This window comes from Mesoplodon mirus (assembly GCF_964341445.2).
Source record: "Mesoplodon mirus genome assembly, chromosome: 12".
Taxonomy (NCBI): Eukaryota; Metazoa; Chordata; class Mammalia; order Artiodactyla; family Ziphiidae; genus Mesoplodon; species Mesoplodon mirus.
The window spans coordinates 69,720,060-69,738,126 of record NC_138988.1 but is presented as its reverse complement, the minus strand read 5'-3'; the positions used below and the strand labels follow the sequence as shown (position 1 = coordinate 69,738,126).

General features: G+C 47.3%; 1 protein-coding gene across 3 annotated transcripts in view; it reads right to left on the bottom strand.

Annotated features, from left to right (window-relative positions):
- Positions 1-2,799: 2,799 nt before the first annotated feature.
- The window catches only part of FGD2 (FYVE, RhoGEF and PH domain containing 2), a 43,168-nt gene continuing 27,900 nt past the window's right edge, over positions 2,800-18,067 (bottom strand). For 2 of the 3 annotated variants that reach the window (XM_082639882.1, XM_082639880.1), the window contains 7 exons: positions 16,075-16,154; positions 15,959-15,989; positions 15,424-15,516; positions 8,016-8,147; positions 5,015-5,161; positions 3,698-3,844; positions 2,800-3,350 (listed from right to left, as the gene is read on the bottom strand). In XM_082639882.1, coding sequence (XP_082496008.1) covers positions 3,135-3,350; positions 3,698-3,844; positions 5,015-5,161; positions 8,016-8,147; positions 15,424-15,516; positions 15,959-15,989; positions 16,075-16,154 — 846 coding nt within the window. In that variant the 3' untranslated portion in view covers positions 2,800-3,134. The remainder of the gene's footprint in view (positions 3,351-3,697; positions 3,845-5,014; positions 5,162-8,015; positions 8,148-15,423; positions 15,517-15,958; positions 15,990-16,074; positions 16,155-18,067) is intronic. The other variant, XM_082639881.1, reaches the window with a different exon arrangement.

The window sequence follows — 18,067 nt, the reverse complement described above, 5'->3', positions numbered from 1 at the left end:
TATCTTCACCCACAGCCCAGTGGGTTGGAGTGCTACCTCTTCTACCCCATGTTATGTGACCACAAGCAAGTTTTACTCAACCATCGTTGCTTCGGTTTCTCATCTGTAAAGTGAGGATTTGGTATAGTGTCTACTTCTAATGTTATTATGAATTAAGTGCAATAATCTCCACCAAGGCCTTAATTCAGTGCTTGACACAGAGTGAGTGTTTTAAAATGTTAGCTCCTTCTGTAATTATCGCCCACTTAACACCTCACAGGCGTCTTCCCAGGTGAGTTCATTAAGATTGAAGCCTTCTCATTGAACAGCGGCACGGTTCTCCACTGTGTGTACGCAGCAGTTTGCCACAAGTTCCCTCTCCATGGGCGTAAGTTTATTTGCTGAGTCTCCTTTGGATGGATATTTATGTAGTTTCCAGTTTGGGAGACTATTGTAAATAATGTGCGTGAGTCTTGTCACACTGATTTGTCTCCTTGGGGTAAATTCTCAGAATTATAACTGCAGGTCAAAAGGTTAGAATGTTGGGGTGTGTGCAGCTAGAATGTCAGGGTGTTAACACCTAGAATTTGGGCATGTGCACAGTTCAAATGTTGGGGTGCACAGGGCTCGGTCCTTGGACCCCTTCCTTCTGTTTCACACACACGCTTTAAACCCCGTCTCTGGATGACGGCTCTCATGTTTACAGCCCCAGACTAGACCTGGTGCCTAAGCTCAGATACCTGACTACTGGCCGAGGCCATGAGTGGGCACCTCAGCTATAACTCGTCCACGTGAGAGCTCCTGGTGTGTCGCTATCCCCCAAACTGCCCCTTCCACGGTCTCCTCATCTCAGTTAGTGGCAGCTGCACCCCACCACCTTGTTCTCAGGCCAGAGGCCTTAAAGTCACCTTTGGCTCCCTCTTTCTCTACCACCATATTCATTGTATAGGGGAGTCTCCTCCACTCTACCTTCAAAATATACCCAGAATCCTAGCCCTTCTCACCACCTTTACTGCTCCAACCCTGATATAAGCCTCCTCCTCTCTCACTTGATGGTAGTGGCAGCCTCTCAACTGCTTCTATCTTCATTCCTTTCAGTCTGTTTCAACAAGCGGCAGGAGGGAGTCTGTTAAAACAAATCAGGGCTTCCCTGGTGGTGCAGTGGTTGAGGGTCCGCCTGCCGATGCAGGGGACATGGGTTCGTGCCCCGGTCTGGGAGGATCCCACATGCCACGAAGTGGCTGGGCCCGTGAGCCATGGCTGCTGAGCCTGCACATCCGGAGCCTGTGCTCCGCAACGGGAGAGGCCACAACAGTGAGAGGCCCGCGTACCGCAAAAACAAAACAAAACAAAACAAATCAGATTCCCCCCAAGACTCCCCATCTCATTCAGCCCTGCCTCCACTGACCTCCACCCTTAGTTTAGTGATGATTTGATGTCTTCTCCTCTGATCTCCTTCCTGCCCACTCCACTTCAGCCACAGTGACCTCCTCACTGTTCTTTGCATGTACCAGGCAGGCTCCCACCTCAGGACCTTTGCACTTGCTGTTCCCTCCACCTGGAATGCTCTTCCCCCAGATATCTGTGTGTTTCCCTCCCTTTCTTCTTTCCTTGAGGTTGTTTTTCAAACATGTGTGTTTTTCACACACACATCCTATTCCCCCTCTGATCCCTTTCTTGTTTTTTTTCTTCCACTAAAGTGATGAACCATCCTGGTTTGCCTGGAACTGAGAGGTTTCTTGAGACTTAAGACTTTTACTTTTAAAACTAGGAACGTCTGGATGGTTCGTCACTCTATTTGAGCACTCATCACATCTGATATGTTCTACCTTTTATGCATTTATTTTGTTGAATAAGAATATAAACTCCATGAAGGCAGAAATGTTGTCTGTCTCCTTCACTGCTGTACCCCCACTATAGGTACTGCATTTGGCTCAAAGAAGATGCTCAACAAATATTTGTTGAATGAAGGAATGAACTTATGGCCAGGTCAGCCTGGTCCCCAAAGAGATCATGCCAATTAGGTTTTCTTGGGCTTTAAAAAATACCCTAGGGAAGGGAGGTGGCCTCAGGTTGGGGGGTGGCGGTAGGCAAACTGCTGGGCCTAGAAGGGGACAAAGATCTATGACTGGTCTGTTTCACCTTCTTCAGGGGCAGAGCCCAGCCGCAGCTGGGCCTGATGGAAGTGGCTTCGGGTGTCAGGGCCCCGGCTAGGGTTCTTGGATGTGGCCTGCTGGTCATTGCCACCCCCTGGTGGTCTCTTATGAAAAAGCAGCCTCACCCACCAGCCAGAGATGCTCCTGCCCTCTCCTCCTGCTCCTACCTTTCCCCTCCTGTCTTTCCCCATTTTCTTCCCTCTTTCCTCTCCTTTTCTGCTCAGCCAATTGCTCTGCTACCCGATGGACAGAGCCTTCACCTTAGTGCACTAGGTTAAAACCTGGCTCAGGCATCCACCAGCTGTGTGACCTTGAGCCAATGACTAAACCTCTCTAAGACTCAGTGTCCTCATCTGAAAAATGGAGATTATAAGTCCTGAAGGTAAAACGAGATAATCCATGTAAAACACTTAGAACAGTGCCTGCCTCAGTAGATGTTTGATATTTGTTATTATTATTAACCTCATGCCTAGCACTTGGTAGTTTGCTTGCTTTGTTCTTCATCTGGATAACCTAGGCTGCACATCAGACTCATATGGGTACTCCTAAAACATACCCATGCCTCTCCATCCCAGACCAGTCAAATCAGAAATCTTTGGTAATGGATCCAGGCATTGCATTGTTTGAATTTTTAGTTTATTTTTATATTTATTTGTTGGTATCTTTTAAAGCTTCCCAGGTGATACATATGTGCAGCCAGCCTGTGAACCACATTGGTGACCAACAGTACTGGGTTACCTGGGACTTTCCTAGTTTTAGCACTGAAAGTCCCACGTTCCAGGAATCCCCTCGGCCCTGGGCAAACTGGGATGCTTCGTCATCCCCTCCCCAAAGGAATGAACCCATGTTTTCTGAATCTCAAATCAGGACACACGGTCTGAACACAGACAACTGGAAATCGATTCTTTGAAAGCTCAGCTTGGGGCAGTGGGTCGGCTGAAGTGTCAGCCCGTGCGCGGCAGGAGCAGGGCTCTGAGGGGGAGAAGGCCCGGCTGTGGCTCAGTCAGACAGGTCCCTGTCGTTGGGCCCCCCGGGGCTCCAGCCGCTGGCCGCCCGCTCCATGGCCTTCACCCAGCGATCCTTCAGCTCCTCGGTTTCGGCCTTGAAGGTATAGAGCTGGCCTGATTGTTGCAGCTGGAAGACCCGGGGGTCCGCCTGGGGCCCAGCGGTCACCTGGTAGCCCAGCAGGGGGATGGAGGTGTGGGCCCGCATATCCTGGGAGGGGAGGGCAGAGCTGTGGGCTGCTGTCCTCCCATTCGGCGCCACTGCCTCAGATGGCTGTTTGGAAGGTACCAGGCACCTACCTGCCTCTTGCCCCGCAAAAACCCATGAAGTGGGGTGGGGTGGCAGGAGGGCATTGAGGAAGAGGACTGGTCACCCCCTGAGGGCAAAGCAGTCGCGACCTGGAGTCTGGGCCCAGCTCTGAAAGCCACTAACCCTGTGACTTGAGGGAACCAGGTCCTCACTGAGCCTCATCTGACTTATGGGGCCAACAGTACTCACCCCCACCACCACCCCTGACACACACACATACTGTGAGGAGGGGTGGGGCATGGCATTACCTGAGGGGCAGCATAGACATAGAGCACGAGGGGGTCATCCCGGGGGATCACGCACCAGCCCCGGGACCCACTCTTGCCCCACTTGTCCCCGAGGAGCTGTAGGAAGCTGCACATTAGGCTCTGCTCGGACCCCGCCGCAGCTCCTTTCTGAAACCAGAGAGAGGGACTGTCAGGGAACAGGGCACCCACTACCTGAAAGATGTCGGTCATTAGAAATCACTCTTTCTAAACCTTTCGGCAACCCTGCAACGAGGTGTTATTTGTCCCTGAGGCTCAGAGAGGTCCCATCAGGGACTTGCAGTCACAGAGCTGGCCAGTGGCAGAGCTGCAGTCAAACCTCAGCCAGCCTGACCTCTGCGCAGGTGCTGGGAGGGCTTATCCCCTGAGAGCTGCCCCAGGGAACAGAATTGGAGCCTGAAAAGGGGCAGACCATTCCTTCTCTCCAGGAGCAAAAGCTGTGTGGTATGGTCTAGTGATGGGGGAGGGCATGGGCAGGGCCGGGGCCTAAAAGAATGAGGGAGGATTGGAGAGTGGGCAGATGTCAGTGGAAAGGAACCAACTTGAACCTGGGAGCTGAGTTCAGCTGGAATAGACTGGGGTCTTCTCCCACCTCCCAAGGACAGTGGGATGTCAACCTGGCTTTAATGAGGGAGTGGCAGAGGGGCAGGGGTAACCAGTGTCTGGGCTCGGTGCTAGTGCCCTAGAGGTGCTGACCAGCAGTGGGAGTGCCTGGGGTGGGGAGTGGCTCAGCCCCAAGGACAGCAGAGAACATCTGTGGTAGAGATCAGAGAGCTGGCTCCTAACTCGCTGTGTGACCTTGGATGAGTCACTTCTCTGGGCCTGGGTCTCCAGCCAGCTGGTCCCTGAAGTCCCTTCCAATTACAATGGAGTCTCCAGGCTGCCTCTTCCCTGCAGTGGGACTCTGACCTGCAGCCTCAGTACCCCCATCTGTAAAATGGAATCAGCCGCACCAGCTCTTTTCACCTCCTGGGACTGCTAGGGCAGGGCATGGGGATGTGAACAGGAGTGGTCCAGGGGGCCGTGCGATTATCGGATGAGGATGCAGAGGAAAGGTGGAGAGCCTGGGCCATAGCCTGGAGCCAAAAGTTGCTTCTATTTGGTGACAGGCCCAGCTCTGTTTTATTTGGCCAGGGCCGGGCTGGGGTGGGGGGGTGTTCCATCGGGGGGCTGTCTGTGGGCAGAGAGAGAAGGACAGGGAGTGTGACCACGCCAGGCTTGTTCCTCAGCACTGAGGAAAGTGCCAGCACTTGGTGAGGCCGTGCACACATTTGCCTAGTAGAGGAAACCGGCCCTCACCTCCAGGATGCCACGCCTCTTGTCCTCCTTGTCCTCAGGGAGCACGTTTCCGGTGAGGAACGCATAGCAGTCTAAGCAGACTCGGTTGGGCCTGTTGTCATCGTATTTGAGTTCAGCCCGGTAGTCGGAGCACCTGGCACACACCACCTGGGGGAAGACAGGCAGGAGAGGCTTGGGGGCTGAGGTGAGGCATGGAGGTCCCCGTTCGTGCCTTGGCCCAGAAGGTGAGGACGTGAGAGCAACCCGAGACTGGAGGAATAAAAAGAAAGCTTCAGGAGAGAGATGGAGGCAGAGCTGGGCATCCCCTGCGCTGGCAGAGGCCCAGCCGCCTGGAGGCTGCAGTGCAGGGGGAGAGGGCCCGCAGCTGGGGGCTCGAGGCCTGGCCCCCACTGCAGGAGCTCAACCTCTCTCCCTTCACGTTCCCCGTTGTGAGGGCAGCTACCGATCCCGGGGGCTTGACCTGCGCACACCCCTTGCATCTGATCACTTCTCTGAGTGCTCTCTCTCCCCTCTGCCATCTCACATGACTCCCAGCAACCCCACCAGGTGACCAGCCCTGGGACTTTTACTCTCACCTGCAACGAGGGGACAGTGACTTGACGAAGGCCACAGAGCTCTCTGGCAGCAACTGGCCCTCCTCAAACAGAAGGTGTCTTTACCATTCTACAGTTTAGCATTAAGAGTCATGCAGATTTTGCAGTCCACCCAGTCCTAGAGTCAAACATGTTCTGATACAAAAATGATGGGCTGGCTGTTTTTGCCAGGAAGACCCGCCATGTGGAGTCTGTGGAGTGGCGCCCGGCCCCCAGCCCACCACGGAGACGTCCCCAAGAAGGCCGTCACAGATCAGGCTGGGGAGATGGGGTGAAAGAGGCATGAGGAAACCTGGGGAGAAACACAGGCACTGCAGGATGTGACTTCCAGGAAGACTGGAGTGTCACAGTGAGTCCAGGATGTGGGATTGGAAATGGGGGCAAGAGATAGAGACTTGGACGAAGGGTTATTCATCAGGAAGCCAGTCTGTGTGCCCAGCACAGCACGTGGCCTGGGAGGGAGCCACAGGGGACGGCCTGGGCTTGCCCCACCGTCACCAGGATTCCTGTCTGGCAGGCGGGGAGGCAGAAACTGGGCACCCAACCACAGAAAGGATGACTCACAGAGTACAAAGGTTCGTATGGGCAGGAGAAACCCCAGAATCGGGTGCTTCATGCAGTCCCACACACAGGGCTTCAGCTACCTTGAGAATATTTTATTTTGTTTTATATTGAGATTTAAGTTTTTTAAATACAATTAGCATGTATTTATTTTCTCTTCTCTCCTCTACCAACTTTTTATTTTGAAAAATTTCAAACCTGAAGACAAGTTGAAAGAATAATACAGTGATACCCCCACCACCAAATTCACGAATTGTGAACATTTTTGCCACTTTTGATTTCTCCCTCTCTCCCTTTCTCTCTCTCTCTCTCTATATATATATACATATATACACACACACACACACACATACATATATATGTTTTTTCTGAACCATCTGAGTTTAAATTATAGTCATCATGTCACATCACCCTTAAATATGTAGCTGGTGTCTCCTAAGAACAAGGGCATTCTCCTCCCTATCTATGATGTCATGATCACACACAGGAAATTTAACATTGATACAATATTGTTACCTATATATGCTTCATAATCAAATTTCCCCCAATGGTCCCAGTAATGACTTTTGTTTCTGGTTCTGTTTTTCCCACCCAGGATTCGATCAAGGATCATACATTTCATTTAGTTCTCAGAATATTTTATTTCTTTTTGTCCCTGGAAGGCAGGTACATGGGTGTTGTTATATGTTCTTTGTGCCTCTTTGTATTTCTTAACTATTTAAAATAATTTTTTAGAAACTACTTACAAAGTTACAAGTGTGAGTAGACTCAACTCTTATTTACTGATGTGACTCACCGAAAATGGAAACTAATCCCCAGATCCTTTCTATTTGGCTGTGGTATGAAACTCACTTACACCTGAACATAGGTGTGTCCCAGTCCTAGAAATTTACTTTGTGTCCTGATTGCAGTTTAACACATTTGGGGACGCCTCGCTGACTGGCCCCAACCTGCCCAGCTGGTCTCCTCCTGTCCCCCGAGGTCATTAAAGACGGAGGTCATTAAAGGGCTTCTCTGTTTGCAGAGTAAATGGAGAGGGTTGTAATGTTAACAGAGAACAGCTCAAGTACAGCAAGTGCTTAAAAAGCAAAGCAAGATCTGCCTCTGATAACTGGGCCTGAGCTGACAAGAGGGAGGAGTGGTTCCTTCCTCAATCAGCTGGTGGCTGTTCCTCTGAGTGAGGCTGCCCAAGTGATTGAGGAGGGGCAAGGAAAGGGGGACAAAGAGAGGGAAGGGGGTGAACCTTCTTTTGTTGAGTCCTCATTACCACCCTGGAGGTAGGTGTTACTAATCCCCATTGTACAGGTGAGGAAGCTGAGGCTTGAACCTGGCGGGCAGAGTTAGCAGAAGAACCGAGCAGGTGCTGGAGTGCTGAGGGTTTGCCAAGAAGAGGAGGGGACAGTTAGCTGAGATTGGTCAAGAAAAGAGGACGGTGAGGGGTGGGTGAGTAACAGGTGTGGGGCTGATGAGGTGGTGGATTAAAGGCCCGACAGGGGCTGAAGGATTTGGGTGCCCCCACCCTGGAACTGGAGACCATTTCCTGGTGCTGGGCCCTGGGGGTCTTGGGAAATGGTGGTGAGGAAGCAGATGAATGAATAGGATCAGCTTTGGGGAGTGTCTTGAGCAGGTCGCTCAACCTGTCTGAGCCTCATGTCCTACCTGCAGAACGGGGCGAAGAGCCGACCTGCTTCACACGTGGGCACCATGAGGTCCAAACAAGGTAACTCACACACCTGGCACAGTTAGCGCCCAGTGCTTCTGGCTGTACCGGTTGAAGCGGGCAGGGTTGGCAGGGATGGGAGGGCAGGGCCTGAGCTGGGAAGGCAGAGGCCGAGGTGGGTACTCACGTAGCCGCAGGCCCGGCAGTGGTGGCGGCGGCGCATCAGGGCGTTGAAGGGCTCCTGGCAGCGCATACACATGGTCACCATCTTGTCACGGACCCACTGCGGCGCCCGGAGGCCCAGCTTCTCGGACTGCAGCTGTGAGGTGGCAGGGTGGGCACTTCAGGACCCCCTGTACCCACCTGCTTGTGGCAGAGATTATGTGTGCTATGTTTCCCAGTGGCTTCCACACGAAGCGGACTGGACGAATAAAGACCACGTAAAGGGGAGGTCAGTTACTATGAGTCCTATTTTACAGGTGAGGAAACTGAGCCCCAGAGAGATCAAGGGACTCAGCAAAGGCACCCAGCAGGCCAGAGTTCAGAGCTCAGATCTGAAATCAAGTCACAGACGCTCTCCATAACTACCACCCCACCTGCCTTCCACCTTCCCTTGGTCTCACATTTTTCAGGCTCTTTCAAAACCCAAACCTGGACATGCGCTCACTCCCTCTTGCAAGAACAACGGAATCATGACTAACTGCTGAACAATCATTGACAGGAAGACAATGGAATTCGCCAAAAAAGATACCCCACATCCAAAGACAAAGGAGAAGCCGCAATGAGACAGTAGGAGGGGCGCAATCACATAAAATCAAATCCCATAACTGCTGGGTGGTGACTCACAAACTGGAGAACAATTATACCACAGAAGCCCACCCACTGGAGTGAAGGTTCTGAGCCCCACGTCAGGCTTCCCAACCTGGGGGTCCGGCAACAGGAGGAGGAATTCCTAGAGAATCAGAGTTTGAAGGCTAGTGGGATTTGATTGCAGGACTTCGACAGGACTGGGGGAAACAGAGACTCCACTCTTGGAGGGCATACACCAAGTAGTGTGCTCATCGGGACCCAGGAGAAGGAGCAGTGACCCCATAGGAGACTGAACCAGACCTACCTGCTAGTGTTGGAGGGTCTCCTGCAGAGGTGGGGGGTGGCTATAGCTCACCATGAGGACAAGGACACTGGCAGCAGAAGTTCTGGGAAGCACTCCTTGGCATGAGCCCTCCCAGGGTCTGCCATTAGCCCCACCAAAGAGCTGGGTAGGCTCCAGTGTTGGGTCGCCTCAGGCCAAACAACCAACAGGGAGGGAACCCAGCCCCACCCATCAGTAGACAAGTGAATTAAAGTTTTACTGAGCTCTGCCCACCAGAGCTCAACACCCAGCTCTACCCACCACCAGTCCCTCCCATCAGGAAGCTTGCACAAGCCTCTTAGATAGCTTCATCCACCAGAGGGCAGACAGCAGAAGCAAGAACTACAATTCTGCAGCCTGTGGAAGGAAAACCACATTCACAGAAAGATAGACAAAATGAAAAGGCAGAGGACTTTGTACCAGATGAAGGAACAAGATAAAACCCCAGAAAAACAACTAAATGAAGTGCAGATAGGCAACCTTCCAGAAAAAGAATTCAGAATAATGATAGTGAAGATGATCCAGGACCTCGGAAAAAGAATGGAGGCAAAGATCGAGAAGATGCAAGAAATGTTTAACAAAGACCTGGAAGAATTAAAGAACAAACACCTAGAAGAATTAAAGAACAAACAAACAGAGATGAACAATACAATAACTGAAATGAAAAATACACTAGAAGGAATCAATAGCAGAATAACTGAGGCAGAAGAATGGATAAGTGACCTGGAAGACAGAATGGTGGAACTCACTGCTGCAGAACAGAATAAAGAGAAAAGAATGAAAAGAAATGAAGACAGCCTAAGAGACCTCTGGGACAACATTGAACGCAACAACATTTGCATTATAGGGGTCCCAGAAGGAGAAGAGAGAGAGAAAGGTCCTGAGAAAATATTTTGAAGAGATTATAGTCGAAACTTCCCTAACATGGGAGAGGAAATAGCCACCCAAGTCCAGGAAGCACAGAGAGTCCCAGGCAGGAAAAACCCAAGCAGAAACACACCAAGACACATAGTAATCAAAGTGACAAAAATTAAAGACAAAGAAAAATTATTGAAAGCAATGAGGGAAAAATGACAAATAACATACAAGGGAACTCCCATAATGTTAATAGTTGATTTCTCAGCAGAAACTCTACAAGCCAGACGGGAGTGGCATGATATATTTAAAGTGATGAAAGGGAAGAACCTACAACCAAGATTACTCTACCTGGCAAGGATCTCATTCAGATTCAATGGAGAAATCAAAAGCTTTACAGACAAGCAAAAGCTAAGGGAATTCAGCACCACCAAACCAGCTCTACAACAAATGCTAAAGGAACTTCTCTAAGTGGGAAACACAAGAGAAGAAAAGGGCCTACAAAAACAATTAAGAAAATGGTAATAGGAACATACATATCGATAATTACCTTAAACGTGAATGGATTAAATGCTCCAACCAAAAGACACAGGCTCGCTGAATGGATACAAAAACAATACCCATATATATCTTGTCTACAAGAGACCCACTTCAGACCTAGGGACACATACAGACTGAAAGTGAGGGGATGGAAAAAGATATTCCATGCAAATGGAAATCAAAAGAAAGCTGGAGTAGCAATACTCATATCAGATAAAATAGACTTTAAAATAAAGAATGTTACAAGAGACAAGGAAGGATACTACATAATGATCAAGGGATCAATCCAAGAAGAAGCTATAGCAATTATAAATATATATGCACCCAACATAGGAGCACCTCAATACATAAGGTAACTGCTAACAGCTATAAAAGAGGAAATCAACAGTAACACAATAATAGTGGGGGACTTTAACACCTCACTTACACCAGTGGACAGATCATCCAAACAGAAAATTAATAAGGAAACCCAAGCTTTAAATGATACAATAGACCAGATAGATTTAATTGATATTTATAGCACACTCCATCCAAAAACAGCAGATTACACTTTCTTCTTAAGTGCACAGGGAACATTCTCCAGGATAGATCACATCTTGGGTCACAAATCAAGCCTCGGTAAATTTAAGAAAATTGAAATCATATCAAGCATCTTTTCTGACCACAACGCTATGAGATTAGAAAGCAATCACAGGGAAAAAAAAACCGTAAAAAAACACAAACACATGGAGGCTAAACAATATGTTACTAAGTAACCAAGAGATCACTGAAGAAATCAAAGAGGAAATCACAAAATACCTAGAGACATATTACAACAAAAACATGACAATCCAAAACCTATGGGATGCAGCAAAAGCAGTTCTAAGAAGGAAGTTTATAGCAATACAAGCCTACCTCAAGAAACAAGAAACATCTCAAATAAACAATCTAACCTTACACCTAAAGGAACTAGAGAAAGAACAAACAAAACCCAGAGTTAGTATAAGGAAAGAAATCATAAAGATCAGAGCAGAAATAAATGAAATAGAAACAAAGAAAACAATAGCACAGATCAATAAAACTAAAAGCTGGTTCTTTGAGAAGATGAACAAAATTGATAAACCTCTAGCCAGACTCATCAAGAAAAAGAGGGAGAGGACTCAAATCAATAAAATTAGAAATGAGAAAGGAGAAGTTACAACGGACAGCGCAGAAATACAAAAGCATCATAAGAGACCACTACAAGCAACTCTATGCCAATAAAATGGACAACCTGGAAGAAATGGACAAATTCTTAGAAAGGTATAACCTTCCAAGACCGAACCAGGAAGAAACAGAAAATATGAACAGACCAATCACAAGTAATGAAATTGAAACTGTGATTAAAAATCTTCCAACAAACAGTCCAGGACCAGATGGCTTCACAGGTGAATTCTATCAAACATTTAGAGAAGAGCTAACACCCATCCTTCTCAAACTCTTCCAAAATACTGCAGAGGAAGGAACACTCCCAAACTCATTCTATGAGGCCACCATCACGCTGATACCAAAACCAGACAAGGATACTAACAAAAAAAGAAAACTACAGACCAATATCACTGATGAATATAGATGTAAAAATCCTCAATAAAATACTAGCAAACAGGGCTTCCCTGGTGGCACAGTGGTTAAGAGTCTGCCTGCCGATGCAGGGGACACGGGTTTGTGCCCTGGTCCAGGAAGATCCCACATGCTGTGGAGCGCCTGGGCCCGTGAGCCATGGGTGAGCCATGGCCGCTGGGCCTGCGTGTCCGGAGCCTGTGCTCTGCAATGGGAGAGGCCACAACAGTGAGAGGCCCGCGTACCGCAAAAAAAAAAAAAAAAAAAACTAGCAAACAGAACGCAACAACACATTAAAAGGATCATACACCATGATCAAGTGGGATTTATCCCAGGGATGCAAGGATTCTTCAATATATGCAAATCAATCAATGGGATACACCATATTAACAAATTGAAGAAGAAAAACCATATGATCATCTCAATAGATGCAGAAAAAGGTTTTGACAAAATTCAACACCCATTTATTATAAAAACTCTCCAGAAAGTGGGCATAGAGGGAAATTACCTCAACATAATAAAGGCCATATAAGACAAACCCAGAGCAAACATCATTCTCAATGGTGAAAAACTGGAAGCATTTCCTCTAAGATCAGGGACAAGACAAGGATGTCTACTCTCGCCACTATTATTCAACATAGTTTTGGAAGTCCTACCCATGGCAATCAGAGAGGAAAAAGAAATAAAAGGAATACAAATTGGAAAAGAAGAAGTAAATCTGTCACTGTTTGAAGATGACATGATACTATACATAGAGAATCCTAAAGATGCCATCAGAAAACTACTAGAGCTAATCAATGAATCTAATAAAGTTTCAGGATACAAAGTTAATGCACAGAAATCTCTTGCATTCCTATATACTAACAATGAAAGATCAGAAAGAGAAATTAAGGAAACAATCCCATTCACCATTGCAACAAAAGTAATAAAATACCTAGGAATAAACCTACTTAAGGAGGTAAAAGACCTGTACTCAGAAAACTATAAGACACTGATGAAAGAAATCAAAGATGACACAAACAGATGGAGAGATATACCATGTTCTTGGATTGGAAGAATCAATATTGTGAAAGTGACTATACTACCCAAAGCAATCTACGGATTCAATGCAGTTCCTATCAAATTACCAGTGGCATTTTTTACAGAACTAGAAAAAAAAATCTTAAAATTTGTATGGAGACATAGAAGATCCCGAATAGCCAAAGCAGTTTTGCAGGAAAAAAACGGAGCTGGAGGAATCAGACTCCCTGACTTCAGAATATACTACAAAGCTACAGTAATCAAGACAATATGCTACTGGCACAAAAACAGAAATACAGATCAATGGAACAGGATAGAAAGCCCAGAGATAAACCCACACACCTATGGTCAACTAATCTATGACAAAGGAGGCAAGGATATACAATGGAGAAAAGACAGTCTCTTCAATAAGTGGTGCTGGGAAAACTGGACAACTACATGTAAAAGAATGAAATTAGAACACTCCCTAATACCATACACAAAAATAAACTCAAAATGGATTAGAGACCTAAATGTAAGACCGGACACTATAAAACTCTTAGAGGAAAACATAGGAAGAACACTCTTTGACATAAATCACAGCAAGATCTTTTTTGATCCACCTCCTAGAGTAATGGAAATAAAAACAAAAATAAACAAATGGGACCTAATGAAACTTAAAAGCTTTTGCAAAGCAAAGGAAACTATAAACAAGATGAAAAGACAACCTTCAGAATGGGAGAAAATATTTGCAAACGAATCAATGGACAAAGGATTAGTCTCCAAAATATATAAACAGCTCATGCCGTTCAATATTAAAAAAACAAACAACCCAATCAAAAAACGGGCAGAAGACCTAAATAGACATTTCTACAAAGAAGACATACAGATGGCCAAGAAGCACATGAGAAGCTGCTCAACATCACTAATTATTAGAAAAATGAAAATCAAAACTACAATGAGGGGCTTCCCTGGTGGCGCAGTGGTTGAGAGTCTCCCTGCCGATGCAGGGGACACAGGTTCATGCCCCGGTCCAGGAAGATCCCACATGCTGCAGAGTGGCTGGGCCCGTGAGCCATGGCTGCTGAGCCTGTGCATCCGGAGCCTGTGCTCCACACGGGAGAGGCCACAACAGTGAGAGGCCCGCATACCGCGAAAAAAAAAAAAAAACTACAATGAGGTATCACCTCACATCAGTTAGAATGGGTATCATCAGAAAATCTGCAAACAGCAAATGTTGGAGAGGGTGTGGAGAAAAGAGAACCCTCTTGTACTGTTGGTGGGAATGTAAATTGATACAGCCACTACGGAGAACAGTATGAAGGCTCCTTAAAAAACTAAAAATAGAACTATCTTATGACCCAGCAATCCCACTACTGGGCATATACCCAGAGAAAACCATAATTCAAAAAGACACATGCACCCCAATGTTCATTGCAGCACTATTTACAATAGCCAGGTCATGGAAGCAACCTAAATGCCCACTGACAGATGAATGGATAAAGAAGATGTGGTACATATATACAATGGAATAGTGCTCAGCCATAAAAAGGAACAAAATTGGGTCGTTTGTAGAGATGTGGATGGATCTAGAGACTGTCATACAGAGTGAAGTAAGACAGAAAAACAAGTATCGTATATTAATGCATATATGTGGAACCTAGAAAATGGTACAGATGAACTGGTTTGCAGGGCAGAAATAGAGACACAGATGTAGAGAACAAACATATGGACACCAAGGGGGGAAAGTGGCGGGGGTGGGGGAGTGGTGGTGGGATGAATTAGGAGATTGGGATTGACGTGTATACACTAATATGTATAAAATAGATTAATAAGAACCTGCTGTATAAAAAATAAATAAAATTTAAATTTAAAATCCCCCCCCCCCAAAAAGAAATGTTGGGAGATGGTTCTCCTAGGATCTCTTGTGTTTCCTTTTTTCTGGACTGTCTTTTCAAGAATCTTCCTATAGCAATCAGCCTTGAAAATAGATGTTGTCTCTCTAGAGCATAGGGCAGACATGCTCACTGCACATTACAAAAGATTCAGGGACTGATTTGCTTTTATTTGCTGACATAGTCAATTCTGATTCTTTCAAACTGAGGACCAGTCCCTGCCCTTGGAGCATGAATTAATAGAGATAAATGAAGAACTCTTGGAAGATAGCAAAAAAAAAAAAGAAAAAAGAAAAACCCAAACCTGCACACACACCACCCCCACAGCCCGAGTTATACATATAGATGTAAAATCCTTCCTAGGGGTAGTTGCACATAAAGCCTCCCAAAGGAATTTTTTGCCAATGGGGGAATCTTTGGCATTGAGTTTCTGAGTAGGGTGATGTTGGCGTGTGTGAGCTTCCCCTGATCCCTTCAAATCATTCATGGTGGGTGACACTCTCCAGCCCTCCAAGCTGGCCTAGGTAGAACAAAGAGAGGGAATCATTCCTGTGTAAGGCTGGCGGCTCCAGGAGGGATACAGAGCCTTCATTTACCTCCTGCTCCTGGGTGTCTCCCTCAGGGCTCTGGACCGCAGCTTTGAAGGTTTCATTCCGCTTCTCGATTTGGTCAATGGCGGCTTGGCAGGCCTGGGGCAGGTGGCGGAGCACAGGGAGGTGGTTAGGGGGGCGGCAAGAAGGGCTTGCTCATCTGTGAATCCATCTACACATTCCACAAACATTGCTAAAAGCCTACTGGTTGCTAGACGTTAGATTCTAAGTGTACATTGCCTGATTTAAGGGAGGAGAAAATATTAGACCCAGATTACAGATGTGAAAACTGAGGCTCAGAGACATTAAGTGACTTGCCCCAGGCCACCCAGCTAGGCAGTGAGAGGCAGCAAGATTTGAACCCAGGTCTGACTCCAACTACTACAGAGCAACTTTGAGGAAGAACAGGGAGCAAGCAGGCGGGTGTGCACTCACACACACACACACACACACACACACACACACACACACAGCATCCCTCTCTCCCCCGCAGCCTGGGTAGGGAGGTCAGAATCCTAGGGGCCCTGGAGCATTCTGATACCTGCAACCAGGAGATCATTTCCTCCTGGGACCTGCTCAGAAAGTGAACACAGGTGTTGAGGAGAGCAGCCCCTCGTAGTTTTCCCATCTCGCCCGGCCCTCAGCCTGCCTGCCTACCGGGCCCGCAGCTCCAGGGTGCGCTGCTTCCCGGACACCAGGAAGGAGTGGGGGAACTCCGCGTCAGTCAGCTCCCGCACCTGCTCGGAATGGGAGGGAGAGACTGCTCAGACTCGCCCACCCGCCCCCCAGGCACTGTGGCAGGGAGGTAGGTGAACTGTGCCCCAAGGACAATTCAAATTAGAGACAAGGATAGGGAGCTTGTTCAACTGCTCCCTAATCCCATCAAGCCAAGCAAATGCGCCTGCAACCTGGCCTCGCTCTGTACAGCAAATGAGACTTAGGGCTCCTGGAACTTTAGCAGGTAAGTTGGCCCAGTGTGAGGAAGGGGTGACGGCTCCTGACAAAGGAATCACCCAAAATGGAAACTGGGTCACAAATTGGGTTTGGGGACACAGCTTTTTCAAGACCAGATGTATGGCCTAGAACAAGACCTTTTTACCCCATAGAGTGAATGGAGGAATTGATCACCCAATTCACAGATCCAACAGACCCCCACTTCCTGTCTTTTACCATCCTTGTCCCAGAACTCCACAGGTCCCGAGTCCGTTATGAAAGCTGCCCGTCACAGAGCACCTACTATGTGACAGCCACTGAGCACCCCACACATGGTCTCATTTAATCAGCACAACTGCTGAACCCACTAATCAATTCTAATGCTTAATGGTCATCATGTGCCCCTGAAGGCAGTGCCTGTCAACAGCTACAGACCCCTGGCACAGCTGAATTTATGGTTACCTACCAGTTTACAAGAAATATGGGGGACCGAGGGACATGCTGAATGACACCACAGGGGTGCGGTCAGCAAAATCCAGACTGTGAGAAACTCTACCAGAGAAATGATCTGATTTCTTCAACTAATAAATGAGAGAAAAACTAGGAGAGGGAGGTATAATGGATAAAAGGGGATGTAAGAAGCATATTACAAATGATTCAAACAGATCAGCTGTGAGAAGACAATTATGAGACAGTCATGGAAAACTAAGGGATCTTAATGTTATTAAATAATTATCATTAATTTGTTAGATGTAATAATGGTACTTTTGGCAACTTTTAGGGCAAAAAAAGAGTTCTTATTTCTTGAAGAGACATACTGAAGTATTTATAGGTGAAATGATTATGTGTCTGAGATTTGCTCTTATATAATCCATTAGAAAAGGAGATTAAGAGGGGGATTGCTGAGGAAACCAGTTTTAGCCAGGTGATGAGTATATGGGGGTTCATTGTACCATTTTCTCAGCTTAAAAGTGTCCAGAATAAAAAGTTAAAGAAAATCTTCACAACAGTCTGGACAGGTAGATATTATCACCCTCATTTGGGAGATGAGAAAATGAAGATCAGAGAGGGCAAGAGACCTGCTTGAGGTCACACAGCATCTAAAGAGCATAATGAAGATTCAAATTCAGGTTTTTGGTCCCCAAGGGTAAAGCAGAAGCACATCTATTTCCACCGCACTCCCAGAGCCCAGTAAGCACAGACTTCTCCCAGGCAATGTGGAGACAGAGTCACAAAGGGAAGCTAAGATACAGACCTAGAGCCCAAGGGCCTAGCATGGAGCAACTTTGTTGTCACTGAATCCACCTGACATGTGGGCCCCTCTGCTGGCTCCCTGTCACGAGGTGACCAGGCCTTGGCACACTTTCAGGCAGCCCACCACACCTCAGAGAGCATGACTCTGGGAACATTCTTCCTCATGTTAGGCCTAGTCTACATCTCGGGCCCACAGAACCAGTCCGTTCCCTCTAGAAGAGGCCTGATGTGATTTGCACTTGATACCCTTGACAATGGGGAAGCTCTAAGGGTTTATAAATGGAGAAGCTCATGTGGAGAGAGGTGTTTGGGAAAGCCACTCCAGCAGCTATGTATAAGGGTCGAAGGGCTGGGGAAAATAGGACAAACCAGCAGCCCAGAGGCCGGTAGGGAGGGATACCCTGAATGGTCCATGCCTGCCTGGAGAGAGAAAAGGTTTCTACCTGGGGAACAGTATCAGGAA